Source organism: Amphiprion ocellaris, chromosome 24 (assembly GCF_022539595.1).
Source record: "Amphiprion ocellaris isolate individual 3 ecotype Okinawa chromosome 24, ASM2253959v1, whole genome shotgun sequence".
NCBI classification, from domain to species: domain Eukaryota; kingdom Metazoa; phylum Chordata; class Actinopteri; family Pomacentridae; genus Amphiprion; species Amphiprion ocellaris.
In genome coordinates, this window is record NC_072789.1 from 14,281,188 (window position 1) to 14,296,435 (window position 15,248).

General features: G+C 39.1%; 1 protein-coding gene across 1 annotated transcript; it reads left to right on the forward strand.

The window, feature by feature from the left end:
- Positions 1–196: 196 nt before the first annotated feature.
- On the forward strand, positions 197–11,138 carry LOC111581829 (ly6/PLAUR domain-containing protein 1-like). The gene is made up of 4 exons (XM_023290193.3): positions 197–444; positions 3,858–3,992; positions 8,319–8,576; positions 9,674–11,138. The coding sequence occupies exons 1-3, from the start codon at positions 396–398 to the stop codon at positions 8,552–8,554; spliced, it is 420 nt and encodes a 139-aa protein (XP_023145961.1). The 5' UTR covers positions 197–395; the 3' UTR covers positions 8,555–8,576; positions 9,674–11,138.
- The last annotated feature ends 4,110 nt before the right edge of the window (positions 11,139–15,248 follow it).

Genomic DNA, 15,248 nt, shown 5'->3' on the forward strand with positions numbered 1-15,248 from the left:
CTATGAAACACAGACGCACTGGAGTCCTAATATAGAAAACTGATAAGAATAATCGTTGCTATCATAAAGTGCAATATCTGCGCGTAAAAAGCGAGTCGTAATGTATCAAAACTTGACAGAGAAGAGCATGAGATATGAAAATGTCAACCTGCAGTCACGTGGGGCGCTTTATGATTTCTGCGCTCCGGATTTGTCTCCAGTCACGCTGGAGAGGAGACTTTGCGGAGCTGTGTGGTTAGGTTTTTTTCTTTCTCTGTTCTCACCTCAGCCAGCCGAGAGAGGATGAACGGAGCCGCGTCTGGGTTTCCTCCGCGTCGGGTCGTCCTCCGTGTCTCCACCGTCTAAAGACTTCTTTTCGGTCTAATGTTTCCCCTCCGAGCGTCAACTGGGAGAGAATGTGTCTGCTCGTTTTTGCGACTTTATTTGGAGTCCTTCTTGACGCAGGTAGGCGCAACTTGGGGAGCCTGCAGTCAGTCAGGGGCACAGTTTGGAGCCCAGTCTTGGATTGTGTTTGTTTTTTTGGAGATTCGTGCCAGTATTTAAAAATGATTCACGCGTTTTGTCTCCGTGGCATAGATATTTTAATCTGAGGATATTTGCTCCAAAATGTTTACAACTTTATCTGATGCTATTTAATTCATATATTGCTTTTGGTTACTCTTTTTGTGCCAAACAGAACATCCCCTGACATGTGCTGGCACGTACTTTTAGGGAAACGTAACCAGAACGCATAGAAACGAACTATCAAGGTGCGTTTTTTGGTGCTGGTTTTGCGCGCAGAGTAAGTAGCGGCTCTTCTGTGCAGGAGCAGAGGGAGAAAGATATAAGATCGACCCTGGTTACCCTTAAAACGTTAAAAACCCGAGTTTATCTGCTGCCCACGAGCTATTTGCGCCTGTTCCTCTGGTGCGTGTATTTACTTTGAATAAACATTTTTATTCTTGCTGGAGCAAGTGTCTGCTCTTTTTGGAATATAACTGGCCTCATATGAAAAAAAAAAGGGGGGGGGGGGTGCTCTGTCCAGATTTTATTGATCTTATTTTGTTGTTTTTCATAGTGCCTAAAGTAATTGTGAGATTGTGATTTAAAGATATTGCTTCTGCACACCTGAAAGCAAAGTGGGATTTTTTTTTTTCTTTATCAGAACCTGTTTTTCTGTTGTGGAACTAAGAAATAGATTTCAAGCAATTTTCTGAAACTGATAAGATGAGCTCTGCAGCTGGATTTTGCCCTCCAGTATGAAAGATATTCCGCCACAAAATAAGAGCTTCTGGAGTCTCTTTCCAGGTGATGGATGGATGTTTTCTGGAATTTGTTTGGTTTAAATTAATTAGGCTGGAGGTGTGATGCTATGTGTGGACTTTTATCAGCTGCGTTTGATGGTGTTGTCTGAGTTGAGATTAATGATTGTTGCCATTTTAATAATTACACCAGTAATATCTGTCAGCGGGGACGGATGGCTTGAGTGGGATATTCAGGAAAGAAAGGGCAGGCGCGTTTGAGTTTCTGACTGAGTACCTCTGTGTTGTGCTGCCACAATGAAAATATCTTAGTAATACTAAATAAACCTGACACGTGTAGCATATACTACAATTTAGATGTATGTTGAAAAAGAAAAAAGGAAATTCTTGTGAGCAAATTAATGTTTCAGAAGTTTAAAAAAAATAACAGATGTATCCTTTATCAATGATTTAATGAGGTTCCATGGAAATATATAATTTACATTACATATGGTTACTGCACAGTTAACTATAGACCATTTCATTACCAATTTCCCCAGCTTTAACAGTCACTTAAACAAGACCACAGTGTCAGTTTTAGCCATTACAGTTGCTATAATGTTGATCGTTTTCTGCAGATATCTTGCCCTTTCTGCTGGGTCAGTGCACATGGACACTCAGACTCACAATGAGGTTTTGAGGGAGTATAAAAAGCTCATCCAGGCTGCATTAACAGCATGAGATGAAATTTGCAGAAGCCACACGAAGCACTGAATGCTATCTTTACAAGAAGTCACATTTTTTACTGCCTCAGGGGGATGAGACTCCACGTGGGGTGTCTTTGCATTAGCCAGTTTGTATTTTAAAAGGGCTTTTTATCACCTGTAAAATCCATGGGTTAAAGGGGGACTGAAGGGAACGACTTTAGGTTGGCTGATGTGTTTTCCTCTCTGTGCCTTTACAGCTTATTCTCACTTCGCTGTGTGAATTTTTAACATCTCTGTTGACTCTCATGAGACATCCAGTAAAAGCGACTGAAAAACAGAGAAGATTTGATTCACTGAAGGGCTTCTTTATGTGCTTTGTAAAGTCACAGAACCTTAGCAACTGTCCTTTGAGCTCGCAAGTTAGCATACAGGTTGGGGCGTAATGCCACAGCATTGTACGGAAGGTCGAGAGAATGACATTGCACTTTCATGGAGTGCCATCAGCCATGTTTGGTACATAACACAAAAGCAACATGTATAAAAGCCTCCAGTGCTTGGCTGAAGAAAAACATGTGGAAGAAAACAAGAAATGTGTGCAATGTGACTATTGTGACCAATGTCAATTGTACACTCTGAAAACACAAATTAAGATCTCTTCAAGGGCAACATGGAGAAAACAGGCCTAACCTCCTCTGACAATCCATAGTCAATTTTGTACAGTTCTCTGTTATAAAGTTTTGCATTTCATTAAAATGCTTTTGAGACTATACAGTGTTGAGTATATACACTACATTTGGTGAATTTTGCTGGAATCATGTTTGTACGACAATCTGGCAACATGTTAGTGTTGCTCAGCTAGCTTTGCAGGTTACTAATTAATTGTTCGGTTTCCATACTGTCAAAGCATAATGTGTTAATGAAGAAGCGTAAAAGGTGCTGATATTGATGTAGATTCAGGGGATACACCCCCCTGAATGTTTAGAAAAAGTATTTCCCTCAACAACAACAAAAAACAGGAAAGAAGCAAATTGCTTTTATTTTGGACAGTACTATAACATTGTGTTAGAAGTTTGTGTTTTTACTAACGTAAAGATTTTTCCACAAGGGATGTTCAAATCACGTTTTCTGCCCGATCCGAGTCATTGAATATCTATCATCTGTCAATGCTGAGTTGCAGTCTGATACCATTTTCCTTGATAATGGACATTTCAAGTACACTACAATTAAATTTATTAAGATTTAATTGTACTGTATTTATTAAGAATCAGTCTGTATTGTATGTAGATATACAATATATAGATGCATTTAAAAAATGTTTTCTCCCAGTGATTTCATCCAGTGTTTGCTAATGTTATTTAGGTAGTCATGGCTCCACAAGTTAAAAAAGATGGTGAAAACCTAAATTCACTAATTCCATGTCAGAACATGTATTGTCAATTAGCTGTAGTACCTGGTTGTGCCACCAGTTGGTTGTTTCATACTGTAGCAACCTGAGGAGGCATCACTCAGACTACAGGCAGCTACACGTCGGTCAGCAGAGAACATTGTGGGGGTTCAGCTTGCAAAGGGCCACCATGACATAGACTTCTGTAATGCTTAATGGCCTCCAACCAGAGCACATTTGTTTGAGACATACTGGAATTAATGAGGATAGTTCTCCTATAGTCAGTGATTTATGTAGCAGAGCTACCATTGTGCCAGTTGACTAAACAGCACTGTAATTAAATAGTGTCATCGTTGAACTAATTACTGATTAATAATGCTGGCAATTATTTGTCAGATTTTATGGCAACACAACAACTGTGGCTTAAAAAACGATTTCTTTCCTCATCCGGTGATTGATTATTGGTCTGTATACCTACACAATTCTATAACTCTAATATGAAAGTGGTGATGACTGTGTATTTTTCTTTTCTGCTTCCCCACACAGGAAATGCCCTTCAAATCCAGTGTTACCAGTGTGAGGAGATGAAGCACAATGACTGCTCCACGCCGGAGTACATCGTCAACTGCACCGTCAATGTACAGGACATGTGTCAGAAAGAGGTGCTGGTCAAACCTGATGGTAAGCTCACTGTGATTCTTCATTTGAAGCTAAATGTCTCATTCACAAAGACGTACATATCTAGATTATTTGTGAAAGGACAAATTCTGAGGATTATGCATCCCTGGATGAAGTATAGGCTTTCTGGGTTTTCATATTCCTTAACGGAATCCGCAACAGAGCCAGACAAGATTGATAGTTGAGGATGCAAACGTGCAGGCTGAGCCAGCCAAAAGTATCCAAGTGGAAAGCTAGAGTTCCTATTTATCTGTAGAAGGAAGGTGACCGTCTGGAAACTAGAGACAGAGTTGAACGCAGCACTCTGAAGGTACACGACCTCAAAGTTTTCTTTACCGTTCAGATGAGAGTAAGTAGTATAAGCACCTGCAAATGAGTTTAAATAAAAAAGATATTTGCTATAATGGGACATTAATTTTCAAGCCATGCAACCCTCATTACCAATTAAATTGCATTGCATTAAATCAGTCTTGAAGTTTGCACCTGTCAACATTTTTTTGTCTCTCCTGATGGCAAAATGACAAATCAAACTGAAAATACTCCTCACCATGGAAACCCAACAACCATTTCTTCACACCTTTTAATCCTCAGCAGAAAAACAATCTCCTGTGATTTTCAGTGTCGTAGACATTATCTGTTATTTTGTTCCTTTGCTCAGCTTCAAAACAAGACAGAGAAGAATTGATTGATGTACAGACTGGCTGTGTAACAGGAATCACAGCCCATGCAGCACATCCTCATGTTAAAATTGAAGCACTACGTAAGCATCGCCTTCCATTGCTTTTGTTTCAAGCTCATTTTCATGTGAGGCGTCTTGGTGTTGCGCTGCTGTTGTGCTGCTCCAAAACCCCAACAAACCCTATCTCAGTGAACCACTTCATTCAACTCATTTGTCAAAGAGGAGAGACTTTCATTCAGCTGCCACTGACACAAGATGAGATTAGTTTTGTGCTGTCTTACAGAATATAAAATGGCTTTGGCTGTAGAGCACAAAGCTGCACTGAAACTGAGCTGGCTCGTGATGTTGGAATATGGAGTCCCGTATTAAGGCTGTAAACCAAAAACTACACAGCCAGCAGAGAGTACAAGGAAGAAGAACGTAATTAATTAATTGAGAATCTGTGGAAGTAGATAAATCAAGTACACCAACTATAAACATGCAAATGTATCCTCAAAATCTGTAACTATATTAAAAGATGTGCAGTAAGCTATAATAATTGCAGGTATTGCCATAAAACCTCCTCATTGCTGTATACAGCAGAGCGAAGCTTAGGAGGTTGACCTTGTATTTACAACATGACAACTGGGAAGTGTTGACAACATTGAAAAAAAAAATCTGCGTGATTATCTGCTGCAATCAACAGCATGTTTGATTCACTAGCCTACAATCTAAAACAGTATACCATAACTTCCATCATTCATTTTACGTCTGTTTGGATTGCAGAAACTCAGGGCATAGTACTGTAAACATTTGCAGGAATGTCACTGTAATCATCCCTTTCAGCCTTCCTGTTTCCACTGCAGTATGTGTATGCGAATTTTCTGTTGTTGAGAGCAGTGTCATAGAGGACAAAACTGCTAATCAAGAAGGGCATCAAGAGGACAGAAAAATGTTGGTGTGTGGAAGAGACCTCTGAGCTTACATTGTGATAAACCTCAAAAAATGCAGGGAAAAAGAGAAAACATACACTGGATGCTGAGCTGAATCTCAGGAAATGGAACTAAATACTACACTTCCCAGAATGCACCGGCAGCAGCAAAGAGGTGCTTGACACCTGATCAGTGATCACTGATTTAGAGCACCTGGGAAGGACTGAGGGAAGCTGTCAGTCAGCCAAACAATCTTCAGAAGAGAAAGACACGAGGAAAGAACAAAGAAGATCCAAGTCCACTCATGGATTCAGTCCAAAGACGCCAATGGTTGGTGAAATGTTTATTTGCTTTCTTGGTGGTTTGAAATGTTTCTTGATATGGCCAAGTTTATGTTAACTGCTCACTGTGTGATTGATTAATGAAAGTCTGCAGCATTTACTCCATTTTTATGTCAAATGAGTTTGAATTAAGATGTTTTATTTTGAGTTTAAGTAAAGTAAAAATATAGAAAATATATATGTTCTGTTAAATGTTGAAACTTTACTGAACTTTACTAAAATGTTGGTTATTCTTTATTTGCTTTAAAAAGGTTTAAGTGATTGATTCATTTAAATGGTTAAGTGGGTAATATGTCAACTTTTTGGTTCTGTGTTTGATGGTATGAACTTTGTTTCTCTGTCTTTAAAGGTTTATAACCTATTGAAACATCATGACCAACCAACTAAAAGGAAAATAAAAGTTTGAGTTGGAAATTTGAATTGAGTTGTCCTCGTGTCCTTTGGAGGGAAAGAGAGGTGGACTTGACACTGGATGTGTCATTACTTGTTTGTTCTGTTAAAGCAAATAGAGCATGTTGAAGACCACATCTCAAACAAGAAATGCACTCAGAGAGTACAGCACTCCGCCAAGGCTGCTCAGTCATTGTATGATTTGTGGCAGAAATCACAGCAACATAGAATGTGGCCATTTAATATAGATGTACCCTCAAACAAAATGACTTTGCACTGAGCACAGGCATGTGTACGTTATGTACGGAAAACGAATTGCATGACCTAAATATGTAGTAGGTGGTGGGAATTGATGGCATTCGGAAACACCCCCACAATTTAATCTATTATTCCTTGTATCATTTCCGAAGGATAGATCCGGATAAGTCTGCAGCGGTCAATTTGTAGCAGGATAGCAATCATGTGAACATCAACAGGCAGCTGACGTAGCATTCACTTGTTGTCATAGTTACAGTGATGCCGTGACGCTATCTCGCAGTGATATAGAAATCTTTAACAAATCCATGGATCCAGACTATAAGCCTCATCGCTGACCTTCCCTGAAAATTTCACCCAAATCCGTTCTTCCATTTTTGAGTAATGTTGTAAACAGCTGAACAGATGGACAAACATACGCCGATTGTCACGTAACTCTACCTTTCCTTGGCAGAGTAATTAATGTGATACTACTTAATGTGATTCAACTCTTCATATATTTCCACATTAAGTCTTCACAGTTCAAATTCACACCCACTGAAGTTATTTAATAAACACCTTTGACCATTTTCACTTATCAAAAGACATCTTTGCTTAACAGGTTAGTTTTGGACTGAAAATTCTATTTTTCTGCTGCAATTATTCAAGTTAAGCAATACAAATCCAACTTATGTCTAATTAAATTCTGTAATATGATCATTCAAGCTCAGCATTCTCCTTACAGCTGATTTGAATTCAGTGTCTAACGGTACATGTTTCTGCCTATAAGGCTTCTTTAATGTACCATTCTGTTTTATCCCAGATGAGATGTTTGTAAAGCTTCCACCAACGTCAAGCTAAATGAGACATTCAGTTAATTCTGCCATTGACCTCAAATTCTGAAGAAAAACAGCAGTTTCAGTCAAGTGTTCCTCTTTTTTTTTTTTTTTTTATGGTTTTACCTACTTGTTGTGAAGGTTATCAGACAGCAGGTGGCTTGATGTTTATATACACTATCAGGTTCAGTCTGTATCTTTGTGTGGTGTCCTTGATTAAGACATTGAACCAGTGCGGCGGCACAACGGATGTTAATTATGTGGTTTGTTTGAATGACACAGAAGCACAACACCAGTGCTGTCTGTAGAAGCATGCATACTATTAACACACATCACCCAAAGACTATCAAAAATGAGAATTGCGCAGTTGTACATATTTCTCCTACTAATAATAGTGTTGTGTTGGCAGAGATTGACTTCATCTGGATTTGATTTGATCAGAACTTTTTTTTCTGTCCAGTAAGGGGAAGTTTCATTTGCAGACGCAAGAAAACATATGATAAATAACACAATAACAATGGCACATGAATGATAAAATACCTGCTGTACCATAGCGTAGAAGCACAAAACAAATAATAACAATATATTACACATGGAGAAACACCACTTGATAAATTGAGCGGCTGCATAGTACAATAAAAAGTGACCGTTTTGTCATACAAATTGTCATATCATACCACACTGAAAAACATCAGTTAATAAGAGCAGACAGGAAGTCGATATCTCCATAGGTCAAATAGTGCAATAAAATGCTGCAGCATTGCAAAAAGCAGGGCTCCTGTAAGTTACAATCTAATTACAGACAGGAAAATGAATTACCAGTACTTTGAGATTAATGCTAAGTTTTGCAAGCTGTATAACTGTCTAATACTTTCTTCTTCTGGCCACATTTAAAATTCAGAAATCCCTCTGGTCTGTCGATTCTTTCTTCCCTGCAGGGATACATTATCGGAAGTCTTGTGCATCCTCTGGGGCCTGCCTCATTGCCTCCTCTGGCTACCAGCAGTTCTGCACCGGCAGGCTGAACTCGGTCTGCATCTCCTGCTGCAACACTCCGCTCTGCAACGGCTCCAAGAGGAAGCGGCCCGTTCCCTCGGCAGCGACGTCGAACCTGCAGACGAACCAGCCTCTTATTCTGTTCCTGCTGGCACTGAAGCTCCTTCTGCTGCCGTAGACGATCCTGCCACATTTACACTGTACAGTTTGTTTTCTCTAGTCTAAACCATTGAAAAGAAAGTGGACTCACTTTGTCGCAGTTGTTTTTGGGTCATTTAGGCACCCAGTCAGGCCTAAATTAGGGTTTTAAACAAACAACAACAAAAAAACCCTGTTCCTTTCATAAAAAAATACCAAATAAACAGCAATTCAATTCAGTTTTATTTATATAGCGCCCATTACAATTCAGATTGTCTCAAGACGCTTTACAGAAGCCATATGCCTGAACCCCAAGACCAAGCCCAAAGGTGACAAGTGGCAAGAAAAAGCTCCCTTTTAACAGGAACAAACCTTGAGCAGAACCCGGTTCACATGGGGGGGAACTCATCTGTTCCTGGCCGGTGGGTTGAGAGGGGTAGAAGAGGTAGATTTTAAATTAATTGATTTATTTGTCAGGGATCATGTACAAGAATGCAAATCTCAAAGGAGAAAATATCTAATTTACCAGCTTTACAGGCAAATCGGAGCAGGTTAGCTTTGCACAAAGACAGGACACAAAGTGAGGCACCTGGCATGGTTGAGAGCCATGCTAGGTGTTTCCACCTGCTCTCTGTGTTTCTGCTAAGCTAACTGCTATGTGGCTGTAGTCTTATACTCAACAGACAAATGTGAGAGTGGCGTCAATCTTTTCATCTAATATAAACTAGAAGCGACATTTTCAAAAAGTTAAAATGTTGCTGTTAGTGAAATGCTAATGCTGCTCGATTAAATGACATTTCAGATTCTGTGCACAAAGGGAAAAGCAACAAAACAAGCTGTTTTCCCAGTATGATATGACATATCACCGCTAGACCTCACTAATGTTTTTGTGGCTGAAGTGGAGCCAATTCCTGCAGCAGGTTTTAAAATCTGGGAGATATTCTGAAAACAAGAGAGGATAGACTGTTTTTGCAAAAAATAGTGCAGCAAAAAAGAGGAAAAGGTCATGCATTTTTCTTGCATTTGCATTCAACTTCATGGGACATTGTTTCTATATAAATGAACAATCCAAGCTAATAGAGTTCAACTAAGCAAAAATTGTACATGGAATTATTTTTAAGCTACAATGAACATGTGTCTTGTCCTGTTTTTTTTTTAGGTTCATGTGAGGGCCTGAACATGTGGTCGCTGAGCAGGTTTGGACAACACATTGGCTTTCTATCTTCTCAGCATCACAAAAAACTGTTCGATGTCACGGTGTAACTGCTGAGACTGACACTGGAAACCTGCAGCGAAGTGGACGCATTACAGAGCTTTCTGAATCATTTATCACACTTGTTGCTAGAGAAAGATAATGCAATCTGCAGCTGAGGCATCTCTCAGTTTCTTTGCTTTTTGTGAAGTGGAGCGTCTTTTTTGGGGGGGGTGAAGAATCTGGTCTATTTTCTGGTTATTACCTGCTGTAAAAGCGGCTGGTAGAAGTTGCTGTCAAAAATAATGTGTTTAAGCTTTGATTTTGTGGCCTTTCGTTGATTTATTGGTTAAAGCAGCACTGTTGATTTAATTTCTCATTGTTGCTGTAGCTCTTGTTGCTCAGAATACAGAATATTTCCTGATTTAAAACTGATTACAGACCTTATGAACACAAGCTATACTCATATGCTTCATACGTTATGATGAAAGCCGCACTTTGCTTCTGGCAAACAATTGAATTTGAAGTCTTCTGAGGTCTCTTGCAGCACATTATTCTGTCACTTTTATGTATATTTTCCACTGCCATACAGTATTGATTGACATTTTTCTACAGGGAATAGAAGAGATGATGAACTGGTTTTAGAAAGCCTATTTGAGTTATTGCTTATTTATCCTGGATTATAAAATTGATTGAGCTGATTCCATCATACGAAGAGCTTATTAGAGGTATTAGAGAGACAATGATACTCCATATATTCCTTTGTGAAAAGAGATACTGAATTGTCTTAGAGCTGAAGTACAGCGAATGATAACATGTATATGACATAGTGCTATATTAGGACAAGCTACAAGCACAAATAAATTCTCACTGGAGAGCTGCTTCAGGGCGATATCATATTTACCTTTAAGTTTATGTTTCTTTAAGAGAATTAAGCCATTATAATTTAAATGTGCATGTAGCCACTGCTGAAAACCAAATACTATATTTTATAAGTGATGCTTGTTCAGGTGAGCATTTTAGGAAGTTTGCACATTCATATTTCCCTATAAATAATTTATTTGCTTATTTCTTAGTGTCACAAAGTTTAATTTTACTGCTTGAAGTGGATTTGTTTCTCGAGCTGTACAGTATTGTATTTATATGTAGTGAGTGTGCTGTGGACGATGCAGACATTCTTGCACTGTATTTCAATTTTAATGCCACACATGAAGGAGCAAAAGACAAACAGACACCGTTTCCCATTATTTTATTCATGTCAAGAACAATAGCAGCGTACATCGATTAAGACTTTAAGACAAATGATGGACAGTTTCAGGCAGAGATGAACCATCTGACAAGCGTTTGTGGCAGTTTTTTGATCGGTCTTCTGTGAAGAGTAACACTGTATTCTGCTGATGTGTGATGTAAATAAATGTTGCAGAAAAATGAAGCTGTCAAGCAGCTGGAAGTGATGTTTTCCCTCCATACTGAGAGCTCTTGTATCTTCTGTTATGTGGCAACGCATAACCAATTCATAATTTCATTTATTAGAATTGTCTAAGACATTTCCCAGATAAGACAGTGTAGTTTTTTACTGATTGCAGGGATCTGTTTGGAGCTACCACTTTTAAGACAACCTAAATATTCATTAAAATTCATAATAGTTATTGGAAACTTTTCTTGTGCTTGGATGCTTTGTTGTAGACAATGACCACATTTTTGTAACATGTTCTGCTTGACTTAAAGGCTCTCTGGGTTTGTCTAACAATCAATTTGAGCTCATTATTTGGAAGTATCCCTTTGAGCACACATTTCCCTGTGCAGTAATTAGCACCAAATTAGGGCCTTTCAGGGTAACGTCTTAGAAATTTCCATGTAGGAAATTAGATCGACAAAACAGCGTCAATAATGTTGTTGATTGAGGGATGGAATATATAATATTATCATACCTTCATCCAAGATAAAAACAAAAAATGAAATAAAAATGTGAAACACACTGTGTGACTTAGAAAAAAGAGGTTAATATCAGATTTTACATCAGCTCACATACAATGCATGAACTTTTTTTTCCCACTGAAAATGAAATTCACCCCTGCTGGCAGTCCCTTTGAGTGTTTTTGCGTCTGAAAGCTCTCTGTGTGTCTTTAACCTTCACACAGCCAGGCTAAGGACACAGTGGAACCGGTGTTTTAGCAAATTAGCTGCACTTTGCTGCCATTACTCAGTTCTGTTTTGTGCATTGTGCCTCCTCTGCGGTTTTCAAATGAGTGTGCACGTGCGATTTTTACAGCCATTTTGCATTCTGTGAGCTATGATTTATACATTGTTGACTAGAAAGCCTTTCAGAAGGACTTCCACATTTTTTGTAATATGCATATGTGTGTTTAAGTATGCATTTTCAGGTGCTATAAATCTTTTTGGGAAGCATAAGTCACAATGTGCAAAGAAAACAGATTAGATATAATCCATGTTGCTGTTTTTGTTTTGCCAATACAAGTCAGATAATCATAGAAAAGACACAATATGAGAAATCTGCAGCCATGTTTTGTGATACTGAACCATTTATGCCCCCAGCAAAATACTCCCTCACCTCCATATGTGGTAAGTTAGTTTTGCATCTGCAGTTTTTTCTAACAACTTTGAAGAGGGAGGCAGAACTTGACAATCCAGCCTATGATGTGTGTCACCAGTAATGGATGATTGACTTGTAAGCACCGTAATAGTGTTTCCAAGTAACCATTTTCAATTATCTGCCTAACAATGCAGCAGTACATTGTTAGAGGCACAATAGATTAGCTCCCGCTGGATGAATTGCGCAGCGAAATGTGCAGTAATTTTACACATTCAGCCTGAACGCAGCCATACGCGATGGCTTTGGTGTTGTTAAATAATCGTGTTAAGGGGAGTTTAACTTCAATTGTGTTCCTTAAACTTTGTGTCTGTTGGCAGCGAGAGCATCCTGTGGTGTGAGGGTGCGCCTGTATGACTGAGCATCATTAGGCCTGAACACATGGGAGGAGGAGGAGGAGGAGGAGGAGGAAGGGAAGGAGGTGGTGGAGGGAGTCAGGACTGACGATCACAGAGGGGAAGTGCCGACTGCAGATCTCCTGGGGTTTAGAAGCAGCAAAAACAGGAGATTATTAAAAATAATAAGGCTCTCCTCTGCCTCTCTCTAATGATGTGCACGCAAACACAGGCATATTAGGACTCCGGCAGCGCAAATACTTCAGCTGATGAGGGACCTCAGTTCATCTACTCTGTTTGCTGTGCAGGCTAAGTGTCGGAAATGAGGGGTAAATTATCTATTCTGGTGTGGGTGGCAATTGTTTCAGGTGCAGATCACAGGACTGCAAGATCAAAAACCTCCAGAGAGTCAATTACCCTCATTCAAGCCATACAGATACTGTACATTGTAGCTAATGAATCAGTGCAACCATCAATGTATCACATCTCATTTATTTCCATTACTTATTACTCATGAGTCAAACCCCATCCACAATCATTGATCAAAGATGAAATTCTATAAATCCCATTAAACAGATTAGATCGTCTATGAGTACAATCAATCCGGGCAAATCTGTAGCTCCATTTATCCTGAATGTGATGACTTAGCACCCTGTCTATATTTTCATTCCATTCCACTTTAGCGCAGCAACACAAATCTCTATTCCAGTAAGTAGGGCCAATAAAGAAAAGTAAACACAATTTAAGTTATAGCAGAACAAAGGGTAAGTGAATCCGTGGCTCTAACAGAGTTAACAAGCATCAGACTTGTGTTAAATACTCTGCAACTCAGCAAGATCTTGATTGAAGTATGGTAGTAAAAAATACCCCGTTGTGTTGATTATTCCATTTCAGGAAGGTTGTTTTATAGATTGAGATGTCAAAAAGAAAAGTAAAAAGAGGTTGGCTTCCACTGCTAGAAGAAATGGTTTTGTTTTGTTATCACAGTAAGTGAACTACTGGCTCCATAAAGACTCAGATGTTTCTTTAAAATGAGAGCACTGGTGCCCTCTAGTATTCAAAACAGTGACACACAGGAATATGAAGTACTGAAGCATATGAGGGAGATCATACTAACAGAGATAAAAGGTGAAATTAAGTCAAACTAGAGGTTTTTCTAAAAGCTCTGAGTATGTCTAGAAATCCCTCAAATAGAGATAAAATATTCAATTTCACTTTAGTCATGCAGCAGGATATTATGTCTGGAAGGAGGCCCCATTTTCTTTCATTTTGCCTTGACCAATCCCTTTCAAATGGTGCATCAGTACATTAAAGTTTATGAACATTTTTCTGTGACAACTAAGCCTTAAAGTTACATAAAAAATCATAGATTGTATATGAAGATGGATGAACCCTCCATAACATCACCTATAGGCTTCCTAAAGCACAGTATGTGGATACAGTTGTCGCTCTCTTGGCTCCTTCTGACTTCTAAAACTGACTGCTACTAAACTAATTCAAAAACAAGGAAAGGGGGTAGAGCCTGAGCGGAGCTGAGATGCACAGTAGCTTGGTGGTTAGCACTTTCACCTTGCAGCTAGAAGATCCCCAGTTCCCGTCCCAGCCTTCCTGGGCTCTTTCTGAATTGAGTTTGCATGTTCTCCATGTCCAAGCGTGGGTTTTCTCCACGTTCTCCAGCTTCCTCCCACAGTCCAAAGACATGCTCAGGTTAATTGGTAGCTCTAAATTGTCCGTAGGTGTGAGTGTGAGTGTGATTGTTTGTCTCTGTGTGTAGCCCTGTGATAGACTGGTGACCTGTCTAGGGTGTCCTCTGCCTTCACCCTAAGTCAGCTGGGATAGACTCGAGCCCCTCAGCAACCCCAATAAGGATTAAGCACTGTATAGATAATGGATGGTTTATGGGGATGGACACTTTTGGAGCCAGCCTCAAGTGGACATTCAAGGAACTGCTGTTTTTGGAACTTTCCTAATGGCTTCATTTATCAGCACAAGAAAATGTAATAAGTCAAGCTGATTCCACATAGCAACATGTCCCCATATTTAGATAACATTTGCTAGAATTAGCTGCTAATATCTAATGTCATACCAGACACCAGAGACTAGATAAAGCTGTGCAGCAAAACCTTAAAGTGTACCGAATTAATAGAAGCTTTTAATATTGTGTAAATTAAAATGGATTTCCATTTGTAAAAAACTGACGTATTCTTGATTTAACACCTAGAAGTGCGATTTCAGATGCTATTTTACTTCCGCTTGCTTTTGTTGCTGCACAAGTTACAAAACTTAGGGAACTCTGCCACTGTACCGTCAAGTGATGATTGCAGGGTAATAGCAAATGATAAAATGTAGCATAACAGGCAGTAGCAGAAAACCCCAAGTGTGTATTACTGTGAGAAATGATGGCTTTCATTCCTTCTGAGTTCATTTGCAACAATAACATTGGTTTATTTCAGCTTGTGAATACAAACCCAGACAGCATATCGTTAGAAAAAATGACATTTATAATCTCTCTGCTATATTGTTGTAAAGGAAGCCTTCAAAGTTAAATTTTCTTTACTTGTTCTTTTATTGAATTTAGGTTCTTTCAGTCAAGTTA